Source organism: Melozone crissalis, unplaced genomic scaffold, assembly GCF_028551555.1.
Source record: "Melozone crissalis strain CALT ecotype California unplaced genomic scaffold, PUWL_Pcris_2 ptg000013l_1, whole genome shotgun sequence".
Taxonomy (NCBI): domain Eukaryota; kingdom Metazoa; phylum Chordata; class Aves; order Passeriformes; family Passerellidae; genus Melozone; species Melozone crissalis.
In genome coordinates, this window is record NW_026535791.1 from 2690869 (window position 1) to 2717057 (window position 26189).

Genomic DNA, 26189 nt, shown 5'->3' on the forward strand with positions numbered 1-26189 from the left:
AAACAGACAATGTTTGTGGATCCAACCTGATTGATGCCTTGACTGAGCATGGTTATTTCCTCTAGAATGTCCACATCATTTACTTTAGACCATAAGAAATGCTTAGAACAGGTCTATATTACTAGTATGGTCCCAAGCAGCATTAAATTTGGTGCCCCAGCTTAGGAATTTCAGACCTGCTATTTCTTTTGGCACAGATCTCCTATACAACACTGATCAAACTACATATGGCTTTATCAGATGACTGAGAATGCTCTTTACCCAGCTGCTGTCCAAGCTGAGCCCTTGTACCTTATCACCTCTGTGAGCTGCACAGAACTGCAGATGCTCAACAGCTCTGCCCATAAGGCATAAGGAGACAAGTGCTTAGGCTCACATCACAACATTCTGCTCTCAACCCACTAACTATGGCCCCGAGATGCACATGATTTAAGTACATACAACCTGAGTACAGCAATGCACAGCCACACAAGTTTGCAAAATCAACACTTAAACCAGTAGAACCCACAAATAAGGAAAAAGCATTGCCTACACTGCCTCTCAGCTCAAAGGAAAGAGAAATAACCCTTCAGAAACTTTATACCGAGATAATACATGCACTTCTGCACTGCAGTAGCGTGTTAATGAAAAGTAAGTAGAGAATGACAAACTTAGGAGTTTGATTCTGGCCCAAAATTCTATTAAGTAGCTTCAGGCAAGTGTTCATCCCATCTGTAAAACAGATTTATCCACCATCACATCCTACAACTTGACTATTAATAGGCAATAAAAACTTCTTGGAGAGGAAAAGCAACCTGAACAATGTATGTTTGGGCAAATCACAACATACACAAGACAACTTAACAAGGATTTCATATCATCACCTTCCACAAGATTGTAAAGAAGGCTTTGGAGACATCTGGAAAGGACAATGTAAAAAGGATAAAGGAAAATTACAACATTAAATAAAGGAGACAACCCTCACACTCCTTCTGAATGGCAGCTACAGTCAACAAAAAGCTACTAATGCACAGTGCTAACGAAACAAAACAGCTCCCCCACAGCTACCACCAGTGTGTGGAAACATCCCTCACAGGGCTCTTCCTCTCTCAGGGAAGCTACAGATGCTTAGCTGGTTGACTAGAGGAGGACAGATCCCCTCTTACCTATTCTGACCAGTGACAGGATAGACAGAGGGACCAATGATAAGTATGTTAGTACATCTTCTGAAATGCGAGTAACTAAAAAAAAAAAGCTTGTGCAATAGATAAGTTTACTGAGTTTCACAATGGAAGAGAAAAGAGATAGCCACAGATTTCAAAAGCCGCATTCTTGCCTGCTAGCAGATGAAGATGATGAGAACGTACATATGGAATGAGAAACAAATCAACAACTCCAGAAAATGCCAATTAAAAGCCTAAAGAACACTGGCTGGTAAAAGATAGAAAGGTCATTCACCAAAAATGTAGGGGAGCACTAAATAACAGTTGAATCCATGGAGAGGTTATTTTCTGCACACAATAACCAACCTGCTTGTCATGTTCACCACTTCTGCATAAACCTTGAGGGCCAATCCTTTCAGTAACAGTGCTATTCAATTCTCTTTCTATAGAGAAACAAGATCACTTTTTGTCTGGAAATTTCATGCTGGTTTCACAATACAGTTCAGCTCTTGATGTTACGTGGTGGAACTCACAGATGAATTTAAGATCAGACTAAAAAGTGTTTCTCACACACAACTCCCCTGGTTGATTTTTCTTGAGCTAAATTTTTTTTTTCAGTTTAAAACTCCAGAGGTAAGAGTTGGTGTGATGTCAAACACCACACAGAGAACTGAGGAACAAAGAAGAGAGCATGACAACAAATTCCAAACTGTATCTTTGTTTGCTGTTTGCAAATGCTCCAATTTGGATGAGCCTGATTACCTGGGCACAAGACATTACACAGCAGCATGTCACCCCACCCAACAGTGAATGGCATAAGATAGCAAAGGCTGGCAAAAGACAAGTAACAGCTTGAGCCTTCTGTGCCACAGAATATCATACTTTTATTTGATGATGGTGATGCTAGTTAGACAAAAAGCAAGACAGCCTCTTTGTTCAAGAAGTCTTTTTAAGAGTCATGATGTTTATTGTTATGTAGGGGCTGAAGACCTACTTCATACGTGTACCCATATACTGCTACTGATGTTACAGAAAAGGGCAGGCTGTAAGTGTTAAGAGTCAGTCATTTCAAACAAAAACTGCAAAGGCGATTTCATTCATCTAAAAGTTCAGTATTAAAACAATAAACATTCTCTTCTTTTCAATTTATATAATATGACATTTAATTGACTCTAAAAGGTCAACTGAAAGTTTAAAGAACTTTTTTGATGTGTTGCTTTCTCTTAGTACTCATCATTACATATTTCAAGCATCTCTAGTGGAATGGACAGAAACAACTACTAAGCAGAACTGTTGATCTACTTAAACTATTTTTGAAGGGTAATTTCAGATATTTCCAGATTTCCTAAATAAAGGCATACATTTTAGATTTAGATAATAAAACATTTATTGCTATCTTGTTGGAAAACAACATAACACATTGACAGGTCATGACTATTTTTAAGGTTTCCTCAAACACCCCACAACACAGGTCAAAAAACTTGTTCCAAGATTCTGAAGACCAACATCACATGAGTGCAAGAACAGCCCTGTTCAAGAAATTGTTCACTTGGTCCATTTGACTGATGTATAACACATCATCAAGTGACAGAGTGTAACTGTGATAGAATAGTTGAAAATGATGACCTTAATGTGCTTGTGGTCTGCAAACCTTTCTTCCTTTTCTTTTAAACATAAATTCCAAACTGGTTCATAGGACAACAGTATTTAGTTCTACCATTTGGGAAGTGAAAAACCATCTTACAGTATTTACTGCTGGAAAGCAATGGTGTTAGCTTTCATTAATGAACTTACTGTTACATACATATTTCTAAAATACACAATTCTAACAACTATATTGCAGTAGCAACTAGAATATTATTAGACATAAAAAGCACAATTAACTTCAAAGCAGTTCCATACACCATTTAACCAAAGCCTCACTGGTAACATATTTAGAGAGTTGTCTTTGAATTCAATGTGTTGCAGGAGAAATAATGAGGAAATTCACACTAACTCAGAGCCCAGCTTAGATAACAGAAGGAAAGCAGTCTGTGCATGAGAACACTACCACTTTTTCAGACTATGCCTTAATAACCACAATACTCCTATGTGCTTGCACGAATATACATAGAGACATGTAAGTTACCTGGTCAAAGAGCTGCTTGCCTGTTGTATTGGGCTGGATGGCAAATTCCAACTCTGCATCCATTGTGGTTACTCTGACATTGATCTACAGAATAAAAGGAAACATTTAAATCATACTGTAACAATGTAATGCTTCCATTGCCTGTAAGAAACAATAAGTTCAACAATTTTAATGGTCTTGTGTACACACAGAACATAGCAGTAAGAAAAACAGAAAATTTGAATCTAAAAAATTTCTCATCATTATTTAGTCCAAAAGCATAATCAGCATAGTACTTACCCCTAGGCTGGAAAGTTAAATTAGGGAACAAAGCTCAAAATTAATTTTATGGGAAAGCTGACATCACTACTGAACAGCTGAAGAACACTGGGATATTGAGCTACTGGGCACTATCTTTCAGAGGGCCTCCCAAATGCATGCAAAAGAAAAAGTTCTTGGTCACATATATGTCATTTTAAGGTATTTATGCCTAGCAATATAAAAAGACAAGCAGCCTCCTGCTTACCATTTCTAAAATCAAGCAGTTTGGGGGTCAAAGTAGGCACTTTCACCAAGCTCTAGCACTAGACCTTGTACATCTCAGGACAGACTAGAAGCAGCTTTTCACCAATGGAAAGAAAACCTACAGCAGTTAGCTCTCCTTAGTGCCAACCTCCTTCAACTCCCTTACTACAAGACTAAAAATTCACCACCATTCAATGAACCTCCTTCTCCTGAAAGGGAGGATCTTTTCCAGATGACTCCTGACAATCACTGGGTTTATTTGTTATAAAACAAGAAGTCAAATACTGCAGGAGATAATTGGAAGCCTTACTTGGACGTACAGCAGTCTTTGCCAATTTCCCTTCAGCTGGTACATATAGAAGTGAGAATTTCCATGAAACAGAACAAAGTATTAAATCCACACCACTGTCTTCTCAGTGTTAGAACAGTCCTCCAACTCCTACTGCCAGGGTATCAATCACATTTTATTCATCTTTAGTGCATAAGAATGTAAGTATTAAAAGGTCAAATACACCTTCCCATAAATGCAGAAAAATCCAACTCGCACAGATATATTCTAATTTCTCTCTACTGTAAAGAAAGGCAGAGGAATAAATTAGGACTTGTATTACAGGTTCTTACACTACTTGATCTATTCATGTGCAAACCATTTCCATTAACTATTTCCCTAATTTTGCCACCAGGTGGAATACTTTGAGAAGTGATTGTCTGGAAAAGAAGGAAAGACAACACATGGAAGGGAGATCTAAGATAGGGAAAATAAAACTGCAGAGCAGTTTGTCTTCATGCAACAGATGAAGCTTGATCACTGCTGCCTTCATTGTCAAGGTAAACACGAGGGGGATATACAAGACAAGAATAGCAGGAGCCTGAGGACATCAAGGTTACAGACTTGCAAACAAGAATGATAGAGGGGGCTTAGCCAACTTTATTGTGTGTGCAAGCACTGATAAAGAACAAGAGTTGAAGACTTTGGAGTAAAAGATAGTTTAGTTTTATTGCAAAAAAAAATTTTAAAAAATAGAAGGTGTGTGTCAGGAAGAGGGAAGAAGATGTTTTCTGTAAATTCTCAGTCTTTTTATTTCAAGAGAAGAAAAAAAACCCTTATGGAATATAATTCATCTAACAAAATAACTAATTTTAAATGGTAGTTCTAACTCACTTTAACTCACTCTGCCAGTTACACTAGTTTAAGCATGAGGGATTACTCCTTAATTACAAAAGATTAACTTTTAAAACCAGTTTTTTACTTAAAAAATGAAGCCTTCTTTAGGGCAGTCACAAGCAAGTTACAAAGAATAAGGACAAAAAATAATTTTATTAAATGCCAAAGTGCTCTGTTATATAACAGCACCGTTGCCAAAACAAGAAGCATCACAGATCTACAAAGCACAGCAAGTTAAAACTAATTGCAGCAGCAAAAACTTCTTATATAAATATCCTTACTACAAATGTCATCTAAAAATGCAAGAAATACTACCTGAGAGTTTATCCTTCACAAGAACTAGGATACCCAAACAGTAAAATAATAGCTGTAATACAGAGACAAACTCAATACAGCTCTAAATTCTGTTTGCTTCTGGATATTACTGCCCAAAAAAATCTGAGTGCTCTAAGAGCACGGAGCTTCTACACCTCCAACAGGTACAAACAGGCATTAAGAGTACCTAGCCACTTCTACACATTACAGTAACTGCTTAAGCCTGCAGCATTTCTGTTTATCTTTGTACTTCCAATTAACAATCACTCAGCTGCTAATCAATATTTACACATTCAGTTCTAATAAAAAAGTTTCAAATCAAATTATGGTAATGTTAAAAAATTACCTTTTGTGATATGAATTACTGAAGCAGAGACAAAAGTTAACACTACAGTTCATTTTCTTTCTGAAGGAATTTGGACTGGCTTTGATTTTTGGCATACAAATACCAGGCTTCTACAAACTTGTAACATTGTTTCACACCTTCAATTATTTCTGGGCACTGAACGTAAGAAAGTTACTTTTGTCAAAATCTGAAGAGCCCTGAAGGTCTACTTATCCAATTTAAACCTTGATAACAGAGCACCCTCTCAACAAAAATCAAACCTCTGGTACCAATTGCATTGCCTGTAAAATAAAGCTGGCAAACTACATTAACAAGAGTCATTGGGGAAATTTCCACATCATAAATATGGCAGGGAGTTGAGAAGACACAAGCAGAGAGAGAAGGTCCAGGAGCTTCAGCAATGATCTGTCACTCACAGAACCTCTGCTGCTTATCTGGCTACTTTGACACAATGCTCTTTAGGTGGGGAAATTATCTGAACCACAAATTACGAGGACAGTCACTAATCTGAACCAACTTTACCACACAAATACAGAAACAGGAAGGAGCTCTTGCAATGGTGGCAACAGAAATGCATGAAGGCTTCCTGTAGCAAGTATTGGGAGGCTACCACTACACCTGCCACAAGATCCATTCAGTGCCTGCTTTTCAAACTTGCTCTCACCAGGATCCCACATCTTTGTTACAGAATCTGACAGGTCCCTTCCTCACACAGTTCAGCCAATTACTATCTCAAGTTTGCATATTAAATAGAATCACAGAATAGTTTGGCTTGGAAGGGACCTTTAAAGGTCACCTAGTTCAACCCCCCTCAACGAGCACAGACACTTTGCCCTACATCAGGTTGCCCAGAGACCCATCCAACTTGACCTTGAACCTTTCCAAAGATGGGACAGGACATCTGCCATCTCTCTAGGCAATTGTTAGTTTCACCTCCGGCATCATAAAAATTTACTTACTTTTATGTAGTTTGATTCTTTTATATCCTTTTAGCTTGAAACCATTAGCCTTGTCCGAATGCAACAGGCTCTGATAAAATGTTTGTCCCCACCTTTCTTATAAGCTCCCTTCAAGTACTGAAAGGTCATAATAAGGTCTCCCTGCACCTTTCTCTCCCCCAGGCAGAACAGCCCCAAATTCTCTCAGCCTTTCCTCATAAGGAGGGATGCTCCATTCTGCAAACCATTTTAGTGATCCTCCTCTAAAACTGTTTCATCAGCACCATGTCCTCCCTGTGCTGGTGCCCCAGAGCTGATGCAGCCCTGCAGGTGGCTCTGAGCAGAGCAGAGGGGCAGAATCCCCTCCCTGGCCCTGCTGCCCACACTGGATGCAGCCCAGGACACGTTTGGCTCTCTGGGCTGTGGGAGCACACTGACAGCTCATGGCCAGCCTCTCATCCTCCAGCACCCCCAAGTCCTTCTCAGCAGGGCTGCTCTCTCTCTGTTCACCCCCAGCTTGTGTTGACATGGGGGGATGCCCAACCCAGGTGCAGCACCTTGTACTTGGTCTCGTTGAACCTCAGCAGGTTCACACTGTCTCACTTCTCGAGCTTGTCCAGCTCCTTGGCAGCAGCAGCAGACTGAGTTTATCTGTATTTTACCAGACTTGTTTCAGAATGATTAAACATGGCCAAAGGAAAGGGAAAACACACACTAAAGAATTACACGTTGATTATTCTTTGCCAAGGGAGCAACTGATGTTTTGGTAACAAATGTTGCTAATGGGTTACCAGGATATTTGCCACAGCTCACAAAATACTATTTATAGAAAATATTCCCCAGCAAATAATCTATTAAATAAAGAGTACAGTCATTGAAAATATCTGGAATAACAAACACGGATGTGCACTTAATAAAAGCCTGCACTTCATAAGGGAATTATATTTTTATTGCATGTATTCTTTCACCTTTAAGGACTTGAAAAAGTATGTCTAGATTTTCTTGTAGTACCTAACTTCAACCCTTCACAATTTACAGGACTATTACACCGTCACCGCATTAACCTTTGAACCTCTCCGCCAACAGATATAGTCCATGAAACACGCACAAAAACTTGCTGTAAGCTTAACAATCTAAAATTTTATCTTACTGTACTTCAGCCATCCTTTGCAAATATTAGTTATGGCACTTCATCGTGAACTCCAAAACTGAGTTGATACTAATACTGAGAAAAAAAGGCCATTTAAAATAACATGGAAATGGTTTCCAGAAGTTTTGCTTTGGCTTAATGAATGCAATACAAATTATTCACTTCTAAAAGCCACAAAAACCAGTCTGATTCATAAGAGCATTGCATATGGCAAAAAAAATTTGTTCAAAGAGCTCCCTCACACCAGTTCAGCCATTTACAATTTCAAGTTTGCATATTAAATTGTGTTAAGAGTAGCAGTGCGTTAGTCCCACTGCTTCACAGACTGCACAGCACTCTCTCAATACTACCATCAAAGTAGATATAGGAAGAGATGAAAGAAAAAAACTTTATGAAGAAGGTAAGGTAAAAAGGTAAGGATTAAACAGCATTAAGAACAGAAGGCTACAGAATAATGCCAAACAGATTTTACTGATAGACGAATCAAGAAAGCAGTCCTCCAAGCTGACATCAGTTGTCTATTTATACTACAGAAATAAATCATAAATTCAAGCCATAATTCAAATACTGAATTACACAGACTCAAAGATTTTCCCGTGTAACAACAGCACTGTAGTAAAAAAAATTTATACACTATTTCAGTTCAACCACCTTACAGAAATTAGTTTGAGCTTGCAAACATTAGAATTTTAAACCACAACACTATTCCAGAATTTATTTATTCCTTCTGAATACACAATATCATAAAATGTTGCATAAATTTAAACAAAAAATCCTTTTTAGTCTTAGTAACTTTGACATCTATCCCTGTTATTCCCCAGTGTAATGCTTGCTTTCTTTCATGCCTTGCAGTCTTGTACAGAAGTGCTGCAAATTATCACCAAAACCAGCTGATAATTTAACTCTTTCTACACCCTATAAATACAATATTTCAGTCAATTAAATCTAATCTTCTTAGCATATGAAATGATTAACAGTTACGTAACCCGTGATGTCTAATTTTAGCTTCTATGTTTCTATTTTCAGTGCAGATCTGTGAGAATGCCTAGAGCTGAGAAGCATTTTGTATCTATTCTTTTAGGAAGAAAGCACTGAAAATAAGAGTCAACAAATATTCTGTTCTTCAGCAAGCTGAGAACTAAGCATACTGAGAACAGCACTTGCAACAGCTCAAATTTTGATTACAGCAGCAAAGACGTAATTAAACAAAGAAGTTATCAGTTTTATTCAGGTGGATCACATCATGCTACATGAAACTAAAATTCACACTGCTAGGTAGAACTGAGAACAGTAAGTCTCTTTTAGAAACAAACTATTTGGTTGTAAAATCAGAGTAGGTGCTGAGTAACAGTTGAAAAACTGGAAAGCCACTTTGTCACAAACCCAGGCAAAATGAAGGAGCAGACTTTCTACTGAAGCAATCAAAAATGAAAATGTTTTAATTATGTATACTTTTCAACCACATATTACCTTAGTATCCCAGGACAACATATTAAAGTTGCTTTTACCCTTTCAAAACAGCCTTTTCACCCAAACTATTTAACCTACTATCCTCTAAAAAAGAAAATCCGAAACACATGCCCTTTTACTGCCATGTATAACAATCATTCACAGTGGCATGAAACTTATTTCAGACTGAGACTTCCAAGAAAAAATGAAAGACGTTTGCTATAAATTCCGATACTCTAAGACTTTCTACTGGTCTTCATTTACTTAATTTTGTCTGGAATACTACATAACTTTACAATGTGAAACCAAAACAAGGGAAACCAAAATCTATTTAATTGCCTTTTCTGTGGGTACTGATTTCATTTAAATTGATTTATGGCTTATTTATTTGTTATTTTCTCAACAAAAAACTTAATCCCAGAAACCTGGGAAGAATTTATAGTTGTACTGAACAGGTTTACATATTTACAAGAAATACCAGACATTTTTGAAAACTATCAATTGGATCATCACAGCAGAGTCTGAAAAAAGAAAACCTAAATAGGTCACAGTTATACAGAAGAGATAAAATAACATTGTCAAAAATCTCACCACTTATGTTAACTGGGTTTTCTTAGCTTTTACCCATGATATTTCATTAGTTTTCAGGTTAAATGATTTCCAGCAATAAAGTGACAGAACACTGATTGTCTTATTGCAACAGCTGTCAAAAATAAGCAACAAGGAGTTAAAGCATAAGTAGTTTCTGGACTAGAAGTGCATTTGGTTCTTGTGGATTGTCCATAAAGACAGCTCCCAAGAGCTCCAGTAAATACCCATAGCAAGAGACCTCCTACTGTCCAGTACTATCAAATCTGAGCAGAACAGCAAAACTCTTCAAAGAACAACGTCAGATTCATTAAACATAACCATGGCTAGGCTCTTACAGTCTCCAAAGAAGAAAGAAGGGGGGAAAAAAAGAGAGGAGGGGGGAGGAAGAGAGCTCCAAAGCCACCTATCATTTAAAAGCAACCACAACAAAATCTGAGGTTTGACTTTTATAGGTAATACTATTTGACCTTTGGCAAGTGTGCTATTTCTTCATTCACTGATTACCAAATATAATTGCAGCAACCTGCAGTTTACAGGAAGACACTGAGAAATGTAATCAATTTCATTTCATTTATAATGGCTCCTTTCACATTGCTTCCTTCTAGGATTTCACATGCACCCACATCATCAAGAGACACACGAACTCTTCATAAAAAGTCCCTTATAAAAAAAAAATCTCTTTGACACAGGCCAGCTTCTTTGCCAAGATCTGGTAGCTAATATCCATTATTAGGGTGGATTGTGCACTCTTTCAACACCACTGCATTCTCAGTTCTAAGGATATTGCTCTCCTCGTGAGCAACCCTAAAATTCTTATTTCCTTCAATTTTCTCTGGTCCTTAAAATAGCGAGAACCCTGCCTGCCTAAATTTCATAGTTCCAGTCCCAGAATTTAAAAAGAAGTTACCTCACCCAGGCTTTTTTTTTTTTTTCCTAGTCACAACCTCTGTGGCTCCATGGGTCTCCAGCTGCATTCAGCAAAAGGCCTCACAAACTGCATGAGCTCACAATGACTTTTTGCCTCATTCTTAAAACAAAGCTTTCCAGTTGAGAAGCTCCATCAAAGGCAGTATACTCAATTCTCATAGCCAGCATTCAAACAGGTCAGAAAATAGTATGCTGCTAATTCATTTTCCTGCCCTTTATAGTGCAGCTTTCTCCCACCAATGAGCACGATAGAGACAGCTACTTCCAGCTCGAAAAAGAGCCAAGAAACTGCCCCTAATCCACTGGCAGGAAAAGAAGAAATTACAGAAACAAGGTATGACCAGTTGGTCATCAGACCAACTGCAAAGCTCAGAACAGAACTTTGAGCCCTTAGCCCCATGCTCACATTATTCATTGAGCTGTACTAGTTCCAAATACCAGCACACAAAACTGACTATTTACAGGGGTAATTTCTTATTAATAGCAAAAACCTTTTATGCATCTACATATCAGGATGTATGTGTATACACGTGCACATAGACACATTTATTCTTAGCAACAGACCTGCCCTGCTCCTAATCTGCTACCAAAATGAAACATCAGTAAACAAAGCAAGCCCGAAGGCTATTACATAAACCAACCGAGTTGAGTAGAAACAATCTGACAATTCAGTTCCCTTTCTGAATGCTTTTCTCACTGGATACAAGTGGAAGAGACAAGCAAAAGTCATTTAACACATGGCAGATGAAACCCTAAGGTAGCAATATAACATTACCAGAAAAAGAATCAACTTACTGAATAATAATCTCCTCAAAGACTTCTAGAATTATTATCAAAACAAAAGATGATGATCTTTTTTTCCCCCTGGTAGAAAGTGGATGAACCCTTATCTTAGCTCAAATGAGCAGAACAGGACAGCATAAACTCTGCTTATTTCCTCCATTCAAACTTACTTTCTATGTGATACCCTCTACCATGGTAAAATTAGTAACTTGGTGCAGACACTTTACACATGCTCTATCTTCCCCTGCCAAATCCTGCACCAAACCCTTCCACTGATTCTCATAGATACTGAGTCAGGCTCAAATTATATCTCAAAATAACTACTGTAAGTAGCTCATTGCAAAGTCAACAATTCCTGAAAAGTCATTCCTCCTGCCAGCCAAGTGGGCTTCAGGTACTGCTCCCATTTCCAACTGTCCTCCATGCAATTTGCAGTACCAAGCTTTCTTGATCTTTTTTTCCACATGTTGGTACTAAACTGTCTCAACTTCAATTGTACAAGATCAAGTCTTACAAAATCTAGAAAAGGCAGAGTCAAAACAATTAGAACAGTTAAGATTATCTCTCTAAAACATAAAAACCTTCCTAGATTTGAGATGAATATAAATCTGCTACTTACTGGTTTCGGCATTTTTGTTGTTTTCTGTAGTCTCCTGTCCACTTAAATCTTCCAAAAACTCTTTGCCCCCTTCTGCCAAAAATAAAATTAAGAGGGTTGTTTTTAAATGAATGAATAATCACAGTAAATAGTACAAATTCCTATACAAGTGCTTTACATGTACAAAATACACGTCTCAGTAGGTGACACGTAGAAAGAGCAACTAATTTAGCCAGAGTCAGAATCTACACGTCTCTAAGCAGTAACATCCTTCCTAGGTTCTGTAGAACATTTATGCAGTAATGTTACCATAAAGAGACAACAGTTTCCCCAATGCTACAAATTCTTTTAAAAGTTATCATACATCATTGACTATTAAAAACCTCTAACATTATTTACAAGAAACATCATAAAGACAAAAAACCCGCTCTAATAATTTTAAAGCATCAAAACTTTTATTTCCTGCCTATAAAATACTTTGCTTCTCTCAGCAAAAGAACAACAGTAATTTTTTCCAAATGAAAATAAATGCAAATACACCAACAGTAAAAAAAGGAAGAAATTCTGCTGTGCTTAAAATAACACTGATTTTTTTCTTTTTAAGCAGAAGGCTGTAAGTTATATTTATGTGGTGATGAAAGTATTCACTATTATTTTCCATTCCAAAAGAAGTTTTTATGCCTTGAAAAAATATGCTTGCAAAGTTATTGGGAGATATCATCCTACCTCCTTTTCAACTCCTAACTTCGAGCAAGCAGCTAGTTACCTTCCTGCACACTTTTACAGTAATGACCTCCACAAATCAGACTGTGGCTGGTTTGCAAGGAGCATCACAGACTGCATTGTCTTCAAAAATAATATTAACTGGAATTACTCTTATACTAAGAAAAATGACTGTGATATGCTAGTCAGAATAATCTGAAATTTCAGTATTGTAACTCCACAGCTATAACAGATGAATAAAATCTTTAGAAGTGCTTAAAAGAAAGCTAGAGAAAAACAGAATACTTGAGAGCGATCCAGTTATCAAAACCAAGCTTTTGTATAACTGATCTTTCATTCATAAGGAAAAATGAAAAAATAAAGTATTTTTACAAAAAAATTAAAGAAGAAAATTTTCCCTGCTTCTTGGCAATAAAAATACAGTAAATATTAGAAACATTTGCACAGCAATTTAAGGTGCATTAGCCCTTTATTTTTTATTTCTTTTTCTAATCTGTAGAGATATGTTTGAAAATGGACTAAAAAAAACAGATAAAGGATGAAAACAGAATTTAAGAAGCATAATTGTTGTTGGCTGGTAAAGAAAACAAACGTTAAGACTAAAGATTACAGAAACAGATCTAATGGCATAATTCAGATATGGAACAAAACTGGTGTTTAATGAAAAATCGGCCTGGAAACATTAAAACACCATCTAAAGTTGCATTACCTCCGCTATAACCAATCCAGCCCAACTCTAAAGGTATAATAATACCCTGTTTGCCTAGCATAAAGACAATTACATTCTAATAGATTTTTTTAATTACAGAAGATACTCTAGAGAACTGGACAGTATCAGTCATGTCCCAAATGCAGGCTCGCTGCCTGATGTGCAGTGCCAATTCACGCACTGAGCCAAGGCATTTCCATTGCTTTATTCTGATCTGCTCAGAGCAGGGAGCTGGGCACGAACCCACCAAAGGCTGGCACCCCCATCACCCAAACTTCACACCTTTCATATATTTTAGCAAGCAAAGAAGTCACATTTTATTGGCTACAGGTCATATGGCTCTCTTCTCAATCAACATTTTACCTTCTACTGGTTCAATGATTCCCTCACTTCTGCCAATCACTCCACATGCTCAGCCATTCCCCTCTGGAGTCATGGGCTTGAGGAGCCAGTGGGCCCTGAGTTGTGGTCACAGTCAACCCTGCCAGAATTACTTTTTCTCCACTTGGAGGTGATTCAACACAGTTGCTGAGTTGGCTTTGTTTATTTTTTCCTTATCTTGGAAGTTCTGCCAAACGTCCTTGCGGCTCGTGAATTCTACATTCCCTGTGCCCACTATCAATGGAACATCCTTCTTCCAAACTTTGCTAACTTTCCCCTGGGTCTGAGATGGCTGAAGAGTGTCAGGCCCCAAACTTTAACAAGGCAATTCCCCTGACAAGTCATTTATCTTTCTAACACCTGGACATCAGCAGTAAGACTACTGTTCTACGATACTGTTAAGTATATCCTTGAACATTATGAATAGACTTTTCCTCTATTCCCCCCCTCTGCTTTTAACCACAAAAGCTTCCTGGGGAGGAAAAAAACCTGGCTTTTGATAAAAATTCAACAGCATATTTCCCTTTCAGAGAAGAGACTGCCTCCTGTTCTCCCTTCTTTCCCTAATGTACACCTTGGAAAAATTCAAGAGAATAACAGAAACCAAAACAAGCTTGGCTCCAATATCTGCTACCAGTTAGCACGATTCCAAGCCGTAGTAATCCCTGTGCTCACCTCTGACAGCAGAGGCTCAATGCTTGACAAACTGAAGGCAGATTGAAGCCCAAGAGTTACACTCAGTTAATTAAGGATGCAAAAGCTAAATTAGATTCTCATCCACCATTTTGTGAGCGTGCCAACTCGACAGTACCAAAAGGAACAGAAAGTAGCACAGCTACCTTCCTGTGCCTTTAGTTACAGAGCACTGAAAAGAAGGGGTATGGTAAGATGACTGATAAGGGAGTCCAGTCTCCAGGAGAGCAATGACAGCACATGGCACAGGACCAAGATCTGTGTTATCAAATGATTCCTTTCTGAGGTCTTTCTAAGAGACAACGTGTCTAGCAATTACTACAATGACTGTCATACCCTCATACATTGTATCACCACAAATTCATTCATAAACATGTCCGAGATTTTTGCTTCGGGATTTACTCAAACATTTTGCTATAATACTACCAACAAACCAAAAATTATTTATTTGAAAACTTACTTTAAAACATTAAGGTAACTTTTTAAATCAGAAATGTGAGTACAAAGTTTTACAGGTTAATCCTATGTCATCAAACCACAACTGGGAGACATGTTTTCACATGCAAGAGAACAAAGTTATCAGCAAAAAGCAAGAATCCTCTTAAGCAAAACTCAATAGAAATGAAGTTAGCCTCACTGTTAGTCCCACAGACCTCATGGGCCTGAGAAATTATCACAGTATAAGAGCAACAGAAAAAAAAATAAAATCTATGCAAAACAAACAGTATCCCGTGTATTTTTGTTGAAGTGTCTGCTTGCGGTATCTTTTATAAATGTAAAAAAAAATCTATAATTTCTTTTTTAAAAATTTAGCCAAGTATAAATTTATAGCCAACTGTGCTGAACTTATTTCCATTGTTTTCATTTTATATATAATACAAAAAACCAACCTGTGTCAATCTTACAATATATAATACAAAAAACAGCCTGTGTCAGCCTGAATATGCTTTCATATTCAAAACATTGTGCAATTTTGAAAAAGTACAGTCATACAAATGCATTGTAACTATATTTATATACAAATCAAGAAGTTCACAGATCTTAAAATTGCAAACATTGACATCAAATAAGCACTGAATAAAAACCAAAAATCACCCTATCTTTCCCAATCATTGGCACCAGCTAACATTAAAAACAAAACAAACATGAGGGAAACACTGGGCCAAAAGAAACCAAAAATTGCAGCCAGGCAAAATATTGTATATCTCCGCTGTTATTACTGGGGTGGCAGTTCGCTTTTGCTACTAATGCCAGTTCAGATAAATTTACATTTAGAAGATGCCAAATTCTTAACTTTGAAGCAACTAATTACTTACACTTAGTTTAATCTCAACACTCATGGGAAATGGCATTGCAAATAGTGGGGGGAAAAAAAAGCCCTAGCAAAAAAGACCCCAGCCAGCTGGGATTGGGAATGATGTTCCTTTTGATTCCTGCATTCTGAAAGCAGCTTGTGACCTACAAGGCATAAAGGCTCACCACTTCAGCATTTAAAATCCTAAAGGTCCCTCTTCCAAGTCAGGATTAACAGGGCTGTGACTTTGCAGACTTCCTACAGCTACAACACTCAGGACCTTCAGAAGTATATGCAGTAATCTGGACTCTGGACCAAAACAACAAAAGTATCTGCAGGCTCCACAGCACAAACAGATAAAGTCATCCAGAATGTCAAGAACTCTCTTGAAATGAAAAGCTGTGATTTCAATTAGTTTCACTACAAGGCATTTGAGATTTTTAAATCAGTATCAAGTTTTTTAACTCAAGTTTTGAGTTATGCCACAGAAAGCAACAAATAAAGCAATTGTTGAAAGATGACAATGAAAGCTTTCTTCAGAAAATGATGGTGCATAAAATGCCCGATGCCAAAATTCTGTCAAATAATTTATGCAGCAGCTGTTTTCAAAAGAAATATTCATAGACACAGCCCTGGCTCTGAGGTCAGGTGAGGATGGGACAGCAGGCAGAAAGCTCGAGCAGGATGCTTGGCTGGTAGGGGAGCAACACTCAAAAGCAGGATCCCTGTCTGATAGCTTAGGGCCCTCTCTCAGAAGCAGCCCCTCCAGCAGCATCCCTCCTAAGCTTGAGCAAGAGGTTTGCCATCTGTTTCCCTAAATACAGATAGATGTCAGGGACCACAGAGCTTTACCCACAGCAATATGATTCACTCATTTATTAACAGAAACTTATTTAAAATTAATATACTTGTTCTTTTCAAAGTCTTATCCCATTCCATTTTTTGTGGTACCTAAAAGTTTTTAGATCTTTGCGGGGGAAGCAATAGGCAACTCAGAGGCCATTGGACCTGACTAACTGGTCTCAGATTTCTACAAAAATGTCTCTCCACTCCAAAGCAGTCTGTGAATGTCTGCAGGGCAATCATCTTTCACACTAACAGCTCCCTAATGACACACTTGCTGCAATCCAATAAAGAAGTTCATTTGCCACACACTTTACTTCTGCATACATCTTTTTCAGACGGACAGAGCGACCGCCTACACAGCTGTCTGCAATATAAGCAAACCAGGGCGGGAACTAACACAAGACATTTATCTCACCCCAAAAAAAAAAAAAAAAAAAAAACAACAAACAAACAAAAAAAACCACCCCAGCCAAAAATCCAACCCTGAATTGTACACCTAATATGGAAAAATTGAGATCTGATCAGTGCTAGACACCACATGCAGAGTTGCACACACTTTTTTTTATAGACTGTATCTTTCCCTTCTTAAAACCATTATTTCCCCCAACCCTCCCCTCCCTGAAACACCCAAAATAGGCTTGCTGTGTCTGAAAAATAACGGCAACAGAACTAGTACAACTTATGTATTCAATGTATCTACAGGAAAATACATTTCAAAGAGTTAGCTGTTCTTCTAAACTGGACTTCCTGTCAACTTCAGAAGTAAAATGAAAACCTGGCAGTTGCCAACACAGTATTGAATTAAAAGCAACTTCATACCAGTCAAAGAATATTTCTGCACTACTTGCAGTTTTGCCAGTTCATAAATTGGTATGTTTTAGACATGCTACACGATTTACATACATTTAATATTTATTGAGTTTAGTAACCTTAATTTCAAGTACCCCCAAATGCCCTATAGGAAATAATTCAAAGATTCTGAAGAGTCCTACAATGATAGAAAGGCCAATCTTACCATTGGATGCACCATCAAAAATGGAAATCATGAATATAAACTGATAGAAGTACTGTAGCTTCCAAGTGCAATAATCCTCTCTCTAAACATACAGTTAGCAAAGAAATAGGACATGTACCCAGAATATTTGGGTTTATCTCACCTCAAAGTCAAGTACTGTATTTTCTGAACGATGCTGTTAAGTCTCTCACAACCAGTTCCATAAAATAAAGGAAACCTATGAACTGGTCACTCACCATTCTCCATATGAACTAGCTAGAGTTCTTAAACTGCAATGTACTCATGTAAAGATTAACTGCCTTTTTGGGCCAATGCCATATTTCTTTTTCTTTTTACTACATGACTTGAAGGTTTCACTTCACAGAGTGATTAATAAATATCTAAAGCAGAAAGGAAAAAAACATTTTTTATATTCAAAGTACAGCGAGGTATTAGCCTATTGGTACAGTTAGCCAACAAATGCAGTTCTTTGGTGTTGAAAGGAAAGAGTTCACCTAGGCTCCTTCAGCTCTGGAGTAAACTTGCTGAGCACGCAGGATACACTGGCTGCTGTTTTAATGGATCAGTATCTTTCCACAATCAGTTCTTTCTCCAGAAGTTTGTATAAAAGCTTTGTTTACATTTACAAACTTGAAAATCCTCCCTCTCCTCTACTCCCACAGACTTCTAATGCAATATAAAGCGATAGGACAGCTTTGATGTATTTAACACATCCAGCAGAAAGACGTCATGCCTACAACAACTTTCCTCTTCACCTCTGGCAACAGAGGCAGCCCTTCTCAAAAAGTGGAGCGAGGCTGCTGAAGAAGAAAGGCCGTTCACCTATCCTGGCAAAGGCTACAGGAACTCTGCCAGGAACTGCCTTCTCACGTCATAACATCTACATGTCTTACCCTCCTGGTTTTGCAGCTCGTAGGTGGATCTAAATCCTCACTCTCTTTACAGCTTTACCCAATTTTCTGTGAAACAAGCTTCTTCTGGCAGTACTATTACCATAGCCCTGCAATGGCAGAAACAGTCAGAGCAGAACTCTTTTTGTCATCTCTACACACACTTTCACTCCTTCCCTTTGAGTCAGCATTCAACAAAAACTCTCTGGACAGCTCCAGACATGTCACACCAAGTCATTTTTTCATGCATTTTCTAAAGATTTTTCACTTTTGCTCTCCAGTTTCCCAAGCTAGTAGAACAACTGTGTCACTTGAGTACAAAGCTTGGAAATACGCCACTGCCTTGCAATTGCCATTTGCTGGGAGGCTGCTTATCTGGGAACACTGCACTGACTCGCAGTTTATTTTTCTCACAGTCCCTCATGCTAAATCAATAGATCAATAGAGGTAAGTCTTACAATCCAACAAACAGTTGCTACTTGTGCCATCTTTAAGGATGAAAAAACAACTTCACGGCAGTAGCCATCACGTTACTGTACACCAACTCCACATGTTCCCCGGGAGCACGCGTTGCCCAGCAGCGCTGTGCCAACGCACCCGGAGCTGACAGCAACAACCGCATCTCCACCATCTCCTCCGTGTGCCAGGCGCTGCGCAGGCACACGCGGCCCCAGACCCGCTCCCGCGGCACAGGCACGGCGACAGGCACCGCCGAGGGAAACAAACCGGAGCGACGTGCAGCGAGACACCTGAAGCCTGGCACGAACCGGCCACAGAGGCTGAACTCCTTGAAACTCAGAAAATGCCACTCCCGTAACTCAGTTTGAGAAACTGAATCTTTTTAAAAGCCTGTACTAGAAAGAGGAACACGAAATACTTGTCTAGGGTGTTAGACAGACTGGAAAAGACAGCTTAACAGCACCTTACAACCAAAGTGATTAGTTGTGCTGGCATGGAGTCCAAAGAGAATTTTTTTTCGCGTTCAGATTAAGAAACTGACAAAAGACAAGCGAATTCCACAAAGTTGAAACTAAAACCCCTTATCTGCGCTAAACTTTAAGCGATAAGGTTAATTACAAATGCCCACGACTTGTACAAAACATTAATCCATTCAAAAAAACAATGCACAAAGGCTCATTCAGGGCCGCTGCGCCCATTACGTCGGTCAGTACTTAAGGACTCTTAAAAACGCGCATTTGTCGAAAACAATAGACAGCAACAGATGCTCCACAGCACTTGTTTATGAAGTAATTCCTTATTATTCCCCCACACCGCCGCACTCAGCTGGCCCGACCCGACTGCCACATGTCTACTACGGTGTAACCTGCCGAGCCGCGCCGCTCGGGGACATGAATAATGCAGCGGAGGCTGCGCGGGCACGCCGGGGGCGCGCTCCCGGGGCCCCCCGACACAGCGGGGCGAGCCGGGGCTCGGCGAGCCGGGTCCCGCTCCGGGGCGGAGGCGGTGTCCCGCACACGAGCGGCGCGGTGCCGCGCTCCCGCCGCCGCAACAAGTCGCCCGGTGCCCCCCGCCCACCGAGGGCTGCGGGCGGGCTCACGCCTCTCGTTCCCGCCCCCGCGCTGCCCTCCCGGGGCCCCGCGGGCGGCCACCCGCGCACCCCCCGCCCCAGCCTCACCTGGGACTCCGCTCCCTCCGCGGCGCCGAGCGGAGGGGGGCGCCGAGCCCCCGGGGCAGGGTGCTCGTGGCGCGGCGCTCTCCGCTCCTGGCGGGGCGGTGTGTCCCCCCCGCCACCCCCTCGCAGCGGGGCAGGAGGCGCTGCGGGGCCGCCCCGCGCTGCTCGCCGGGGATGCGGCGCGGAGCGCAGCGGGCTCTGTGACAGCTCCGCAATATGGCGGCCGCCGCCGCCGTTCGGATTTTCCCCCCTATCAGATGTGGCTCCTGCGCAAGCACTGCGCACGCGCGGCGCGGGCGGGTGGGCATGCGCGGCGCGCGGCGCGAAGCCGCTGCCCGGAGGGGCGCGGGGGCGGCAGCGGCGGCCGCGAGGGGCTCCCGTGAGGGACGGGGACGGCTCGGGGATGGCTTGGGGAGCGCGGCTCCTGGCGGCGGGGGACGGAGCTCCCGTGAGGGGACGGCGGGGCGAGCGCTTTGCTTCCGAGACCGCAGTCCTGTCCGTACGGGTTGCGCGCCCCTCCGCGCGCTCCGGCGGAGCCGGTGCTCGGGGACCCCGCGCAGCCCAGCCGAGCGCAGCCCTGCCCGTGTCATGAGAGCCTGTAGCAGCTGCTGCAGCGGCAGAGCCGCCCGCCAGAAACCCCCTGCTCGCTTGAGTGAGGAGGGCATGAGGAGGAGCAGCTCTCCCGTTAGCGCGGGCGGGAAAGGACAATCTCAAAAAAGGCTTCAGCCAGCGAGGGGGAGTTGGCGGCGTGGTCTGGGTTTTTGGTTTTTTTTTTCGTTCAAAGCCCCGCCAGGCATCGTGCCGCCTTTTAGGCAGGCGTGTGCTCCGGGCGCGGCGGGAGGCCGGGTGTCTCGGCAGATAGGGGGGCTCGGAGCTGGCGATGGCACCGCCCCGCGGTGCGGCGGGCAGCACCGGGCTGGGTGAGCGGTGAGCCAGGGCTGGGAAGGGTCGAGCTGTGATGGCTCACGAGAACAGGGATGCCTTCAGGGAAAGAGCATGGAATGCAGTCTGAGTGGAGAGCACTGACCCTCTTCATCTCCTTCGTATCATCGCAGTGATGGGCGTTCTCTCTTTTTTCCATCACTCAGTCGTGTGAAAAAGTCACGCTGGTGGACCGGATCAGACCTTTTTTTTTATATTTTTCTCCTTTTTTTGTATACAGTCACAACGGGAATGTAGAAGAAAATAGCAGTGAGGAGAATCCTTTTGAAGGACACAGAGGTTGAGGCAATCCCAGCCCCCACTGTGCTTTCTCAGTTTATTTTTGTTTGCAAGGAAGCGAAGGTGCTCCCGGAGCTCAGTGGCAACCCAAGCAAGGAGGCCAAGCAGCAAAGCTCAGTGCACAGGGATCCATTCGAGCTACCAACTCTGAGTCATGCAGCTGCTATTAATACACCTCACCCTCTGGCTGTCTGATAAAGAGAGGTTGGGGGAAGAACTATGAGGAATTTTCAATTTAAAGCTGCTTCAAAATGAATAAAAAGAACATTCTGTGGTGAAGTAGAGATAGGGAAGAGAAGGAAAGCAGCTTGGCAAAGAGGGAATAATCTCCCAGAGAATTTGTGGGAGCCTCACTGACTAAATATTATAAAAAATTTTTAACAAAATTTAAAGAACATTCTGATAAGGTAAATGACCACATAACACAAACTATTATAAAATTAAATATTGATAGAAGCTTGAACATAATTACTTTTTTGGGAGGCATTTAGTTTTATTTGGTGACATTTTTATTCATTTTGTTGACTATTTCAAACCGGCATTTATCTTAAGTCATCATCACAGAATCTGAACATCTCAGTCCATTAAAGGTATGTTTAATTTCCTCACAAGGGCTAAAATTTCACTTCCAGCTTTGTCTGCCGTTTTGCTCCAACAAAGAAGTGACAGTGGCTAATTCCTTGTTGTCTCTGTTGTTCTTCATTGTGAAGAACATCCTGGTGTGAAACAGTATTTTGCAGTACATTAAACTTCTAAGGCATCTTGCAGTGTCTGCAGATACACAGTTTCACGGATCAGCCACCGTTAGTGTGCATTGTACTGTTCCCCCTTCAGATGGCCTTTACCTGCAGGTCAGAGCAAGGCAAATGAAACAAACAAACAAAATGCAGAAAAACAAACCCTGTTTCATTCAGCCACTTAAATAAATTGGCTATGATTCACTGCAGCGCACAGATAAAATGTGTTTACTTTAGCTGACCGAATTAAAGGCTTGCTTTCTTCTCAAATAGTCCATTCTGAACTGGCTCAAATGTAGGATTATTGCACTAGGGCTCAGTTTCATTACTGGTGTTGATAGCATGTGGAAGCCAGTTCCTTTCAGTTTGTGCATTATCACTGCAGGATATGCTCTATCTCTTATCCTGTTACAAGAAGAATATTATTGCTCAGAAATGTCAAGGTAAATAATAGTCTTATCTTCCTTGTCAACAGTATAATGTGGTTTTCTTCTCACCTTGCTTCCTTAACAAGGTGTAAAATTGCAGTTTGTCTGATAAAACAGGGCAGTAAAAACAGAAGTGTAGTTAGAGATCATATTCTTTGTAGCCATGAAACTGAAACTACAGAAAGAACTACAGGCAATAAAGAGAGCTTTCAGATACCCCTATCAACTTAAATTACACAGTTCTTTAAGAGGTAGGTTATAAAGATAAAGCTAACGATAAGAATGCCCTAAGTGCAAGACATAAAAGTTTGTCTTTCAGCAGTAATGCCAAAACCCAGCTCTTCATTAAAAAACAGATTTTAAACTTCTATTGCCTGATCTGAGCAATCAATCCTAGAATCCTTTTAGAAAGTAATGTTTTTTGGGCCAAGGTTTCTCTTCTTCAGTGCACCTGCAAAAGCATAAAGCATCAGTCAGTGAATACTCATTTGTGTGTTAGAATCTACTTTTATTAAAGCCAAATGTACAGTTCGAAGGGCATTTACTAGAAAAGGCATTTTGGAAAGGAGAACTAAAAAAAAAAACTACCATGAGAAATTTCTGATTTTCTTTTTTTATTTTTAAACGGTATGCAAAACACCTTGACTTTACCTAATTCAATTATGATTTATGCCAGCAGCCTGGGTAGAAGTGTAGTGCTGCCCATGCCAAGCCCCCAACGTGAGGAGTTATACACGGACTCAGCCTCCACGCCTGGAAGGCAGCCATTCTGGGAATAATTATACATATGACTCAACACACACATACTCAGCTATTAATATGTTTACAGAAGCAGACCTGACATTGTCTAAAATTATTGCAGGGCAATTCTACTCTTACTAATTGCATGGTCTAAAACCAAATTGCTTTTTCTTTTGCTAGTTTTTGAATAACAATAAAAGGATACATTGCGTTAATGGATATTAATAGTAATTATTTTTCCAAAAAGTATGTTAGATTACCCCTTAAAGTCTTTGCTAGAAACAAATGGAATTCAAAGCATTCTGTGGTCATCAGATGAATCCAGTTCACAGATACTTCAAATATTTGGTGAAATTACAATAAATGTCTAAAGTAATAGTTTTTATGTCTCTTGTTAAATTTGCCTGTCATTTAAAACTAAATGTATCTAATTCCAAAAAATATTTTTCGTGCATGGTATTAACATACCAGATTTCAATAAGAATGAAAGGGTTCCAGTAGCAACACTGAGAATTCCAAGTTGCCTTTGTTGCATGCATATGTACAGTGTTAGCTTTGATCAAGTTCAAAAGGCAAAATATGGCATGATCCTGGGGAATTTGGATTTTCTCTCTGTGAAATACCATGGGTGTGTGAAGCCTATTTAGGTGTTCCCCAGGGCCAAGATCCTGCACTTGGGCAGCACCTTCAGAATGCTCAGCTCCAGTGAAGAAGTCCAGGAGCCCATGTCCAGGATAATCCCCTGCATGAGTGTTGGAATGAGGGAGGACTGACCTAGTGTACCAAAAGCCATATGGAAGGGGAATGCTCCCTCTTCAGAGACACACAGTGGACATAAAGGATAAATCAGCACCTGAAAGCCTGGACAAAACACCTGGACAACAGTGGGCAGGGTAATCTACTGCAGTGTTGGCAGCTAGCTCTGTCCTTCACCCATTGATTTGATCACCCGGCTGAAGAGACAGCCTCTATTATTGACTGTGAAGCCTGGCTGGCCAGCACACACCTTTCCCATGGAAAATCCAAAGGGTTGTTTGAAAAGCTTTGTCCAGCAGCCCAATCAATTCCTGCCAGTGTAAGATTTAAGAACATTGTTTCTCTTGCTGACTGCGCTCACCGGAAGCCTAAGACCCAGGTGAGCAAGAAGCCCAAAGGCTTTATCACTGATGGTCTGTCACACGTGGTGACTTCTTCCACCAACAGATTTTTGGCTTTTCCCTGATATTTAGTCTCTGGTACTACAGCAAACATACCATAGTGGTGTCCACCTATCACAGAATCAAATCTTAATGCACAGGCAGTAGCAGAATCACTTGTAGAAGACTGTGTTTATTTAAGTGCCAAATATGGATCTCAGCAATCAGCAATTCATTCCAAGTGAATCAGTATTCATATCACTTGGCAATAATTTGCTCATTACAAAGTGTGTATTATGCAGCACTTACATTCCATCTATTATTTCAATCACCTTTATAATGTTATGGTTTTTTTTTTTTTGTTTTTTGCAACTCGGTAATTGCACAAGAGACAGGTTAACAAATAAAGCTGCTTACAGTTAAGGCTGGGGCAAGCTGTCTGATTTCTTGTGTCAGGTCACCCAAACATGCCTTCACTGCTACATAAGGTTGTCATCTAACAGCTGACACTCAGCTGCACTTCCTGCTTGCGTCCACTTAATATTTTTATCTCATTCATAGTTATAATTATTATGACAAGTACAAGTTGTTCTGTAGTGACAGCACTGTTTTTTTAGCGGTGGTGTTTATTTAGATAGATTGTGGCAGGAGCTGTGTCATGTCCATAGCATTGCAAATCAAAGTCATTGATAACCATATGCACTTCAGCAAAATAATGTTATAACAAAATAAAATAGTATGTGAGGTACTAAGCACTTAAGGGCACCAATCCAGACAACTTTTTTGAAGAATCTATTTCTGCAGCAAAAAAACCTAAAAAATTAATATGATTACCAGGGAATTGAATGTAAGTGTTTGAAAACTTGAAAAATGTATACACCTGTTCGAGCCAAAGCAAATGCTTTCAGGGGTTGTGTTATTGTTGGGTTTGTGTTTTGCGGGGGTTTTTGCTTGTTTTTTCTAACATGGGTGTACACTGTTCTGAGAGACAGCCATAAACTTTGTGAATAAATAAAATCATAATAAAAAGTAGAGCTTTTTACTAGGAATCCATCAGTGGATTATTTTCAGGTCCTAGTCCCTTCTAATTTTACTGCATTTGCTTGCTTCTTGATTAACAAGTAGAAATAAGCAAAACCATAGAAGGAGTGTTACAACTTTTCAGGCAAAATATATTCTCAATATTTTGTCATCTCCCAGTTTTACAAAAATATAGATGTCAAAACCTCAAAATAGAAGTACATTTTTTTTTCCCACATCCAGCCTCTTTTAAGTATGGGAATTTTTTTTGAATACTTGTATGTATTGAGGGGTTAGGGAGGGGGAATAGTGAAAATTTAAATAGGTTTGTGTTTTCCGGATATGGGACATTTTTGATGGCATTCCAGTAGCATCACAAAAGATGCAAAAATGCCTGGAGGAAACACTTCGTTGCTTCTTTAAAGGGGATGTTCCACAACAGTTTCCTCAACCCATTTTTGCCAAAGTTGTTTTCAGCTAAACCTTAGTCATGAGACTGCTTTAAAAAATAGCAAAAACCCCAAAAACGTCTCAACATTAACATTATGTAAAGAGATAGCAAGAGACTGAATACAATTCCTCTCTTATTTTAAATGTTCTGTGCCTCCACCAAAATCACTGGCTTATTTCAGAGTTAATCTGCCAGTACTGAGTACAAGGTTTTAACTGCACAGACATTCTACACT

The 26189-nt window shown here is 40.2% G+C and overlaps 1 protein-coding gene across 2 annotated transcripts in view; it reads right to left on the reverse strand.

The window, feature by feature from the left end:
* Positions 1–20351, reverse strand: part of RDX (radixin) — a 44444-nt gene extending 24093 nt beyond the window's left edge. The window contains exons 1-3 of one of the 2 annotated variants that reach the window (XM_054271437.1): positions 20224–20351; positions 12058–12129; positions 3271–3354 (exon numbers count right to left, since the gene is read on the reverse strand). In XM_054271437.1, the coding sequence (XP_054127412.1) occupies positions 3271–3354; positions 12058–12069 (96 nt within the window). In that variant the 5' untranslated portion in view covers positions 12070–12129; positions 20224–20351. Of the gene's footprint in view, positions 1–3270; positions 3355–12057; positions 12130–20223 lie in introns of those variants that run through there. The other variant, XM_054271438.1, reaches the window with a different exon arrangement.
* Between the last annotated feature and the right edge of the window lie 5838 nt (positions 20352–26189).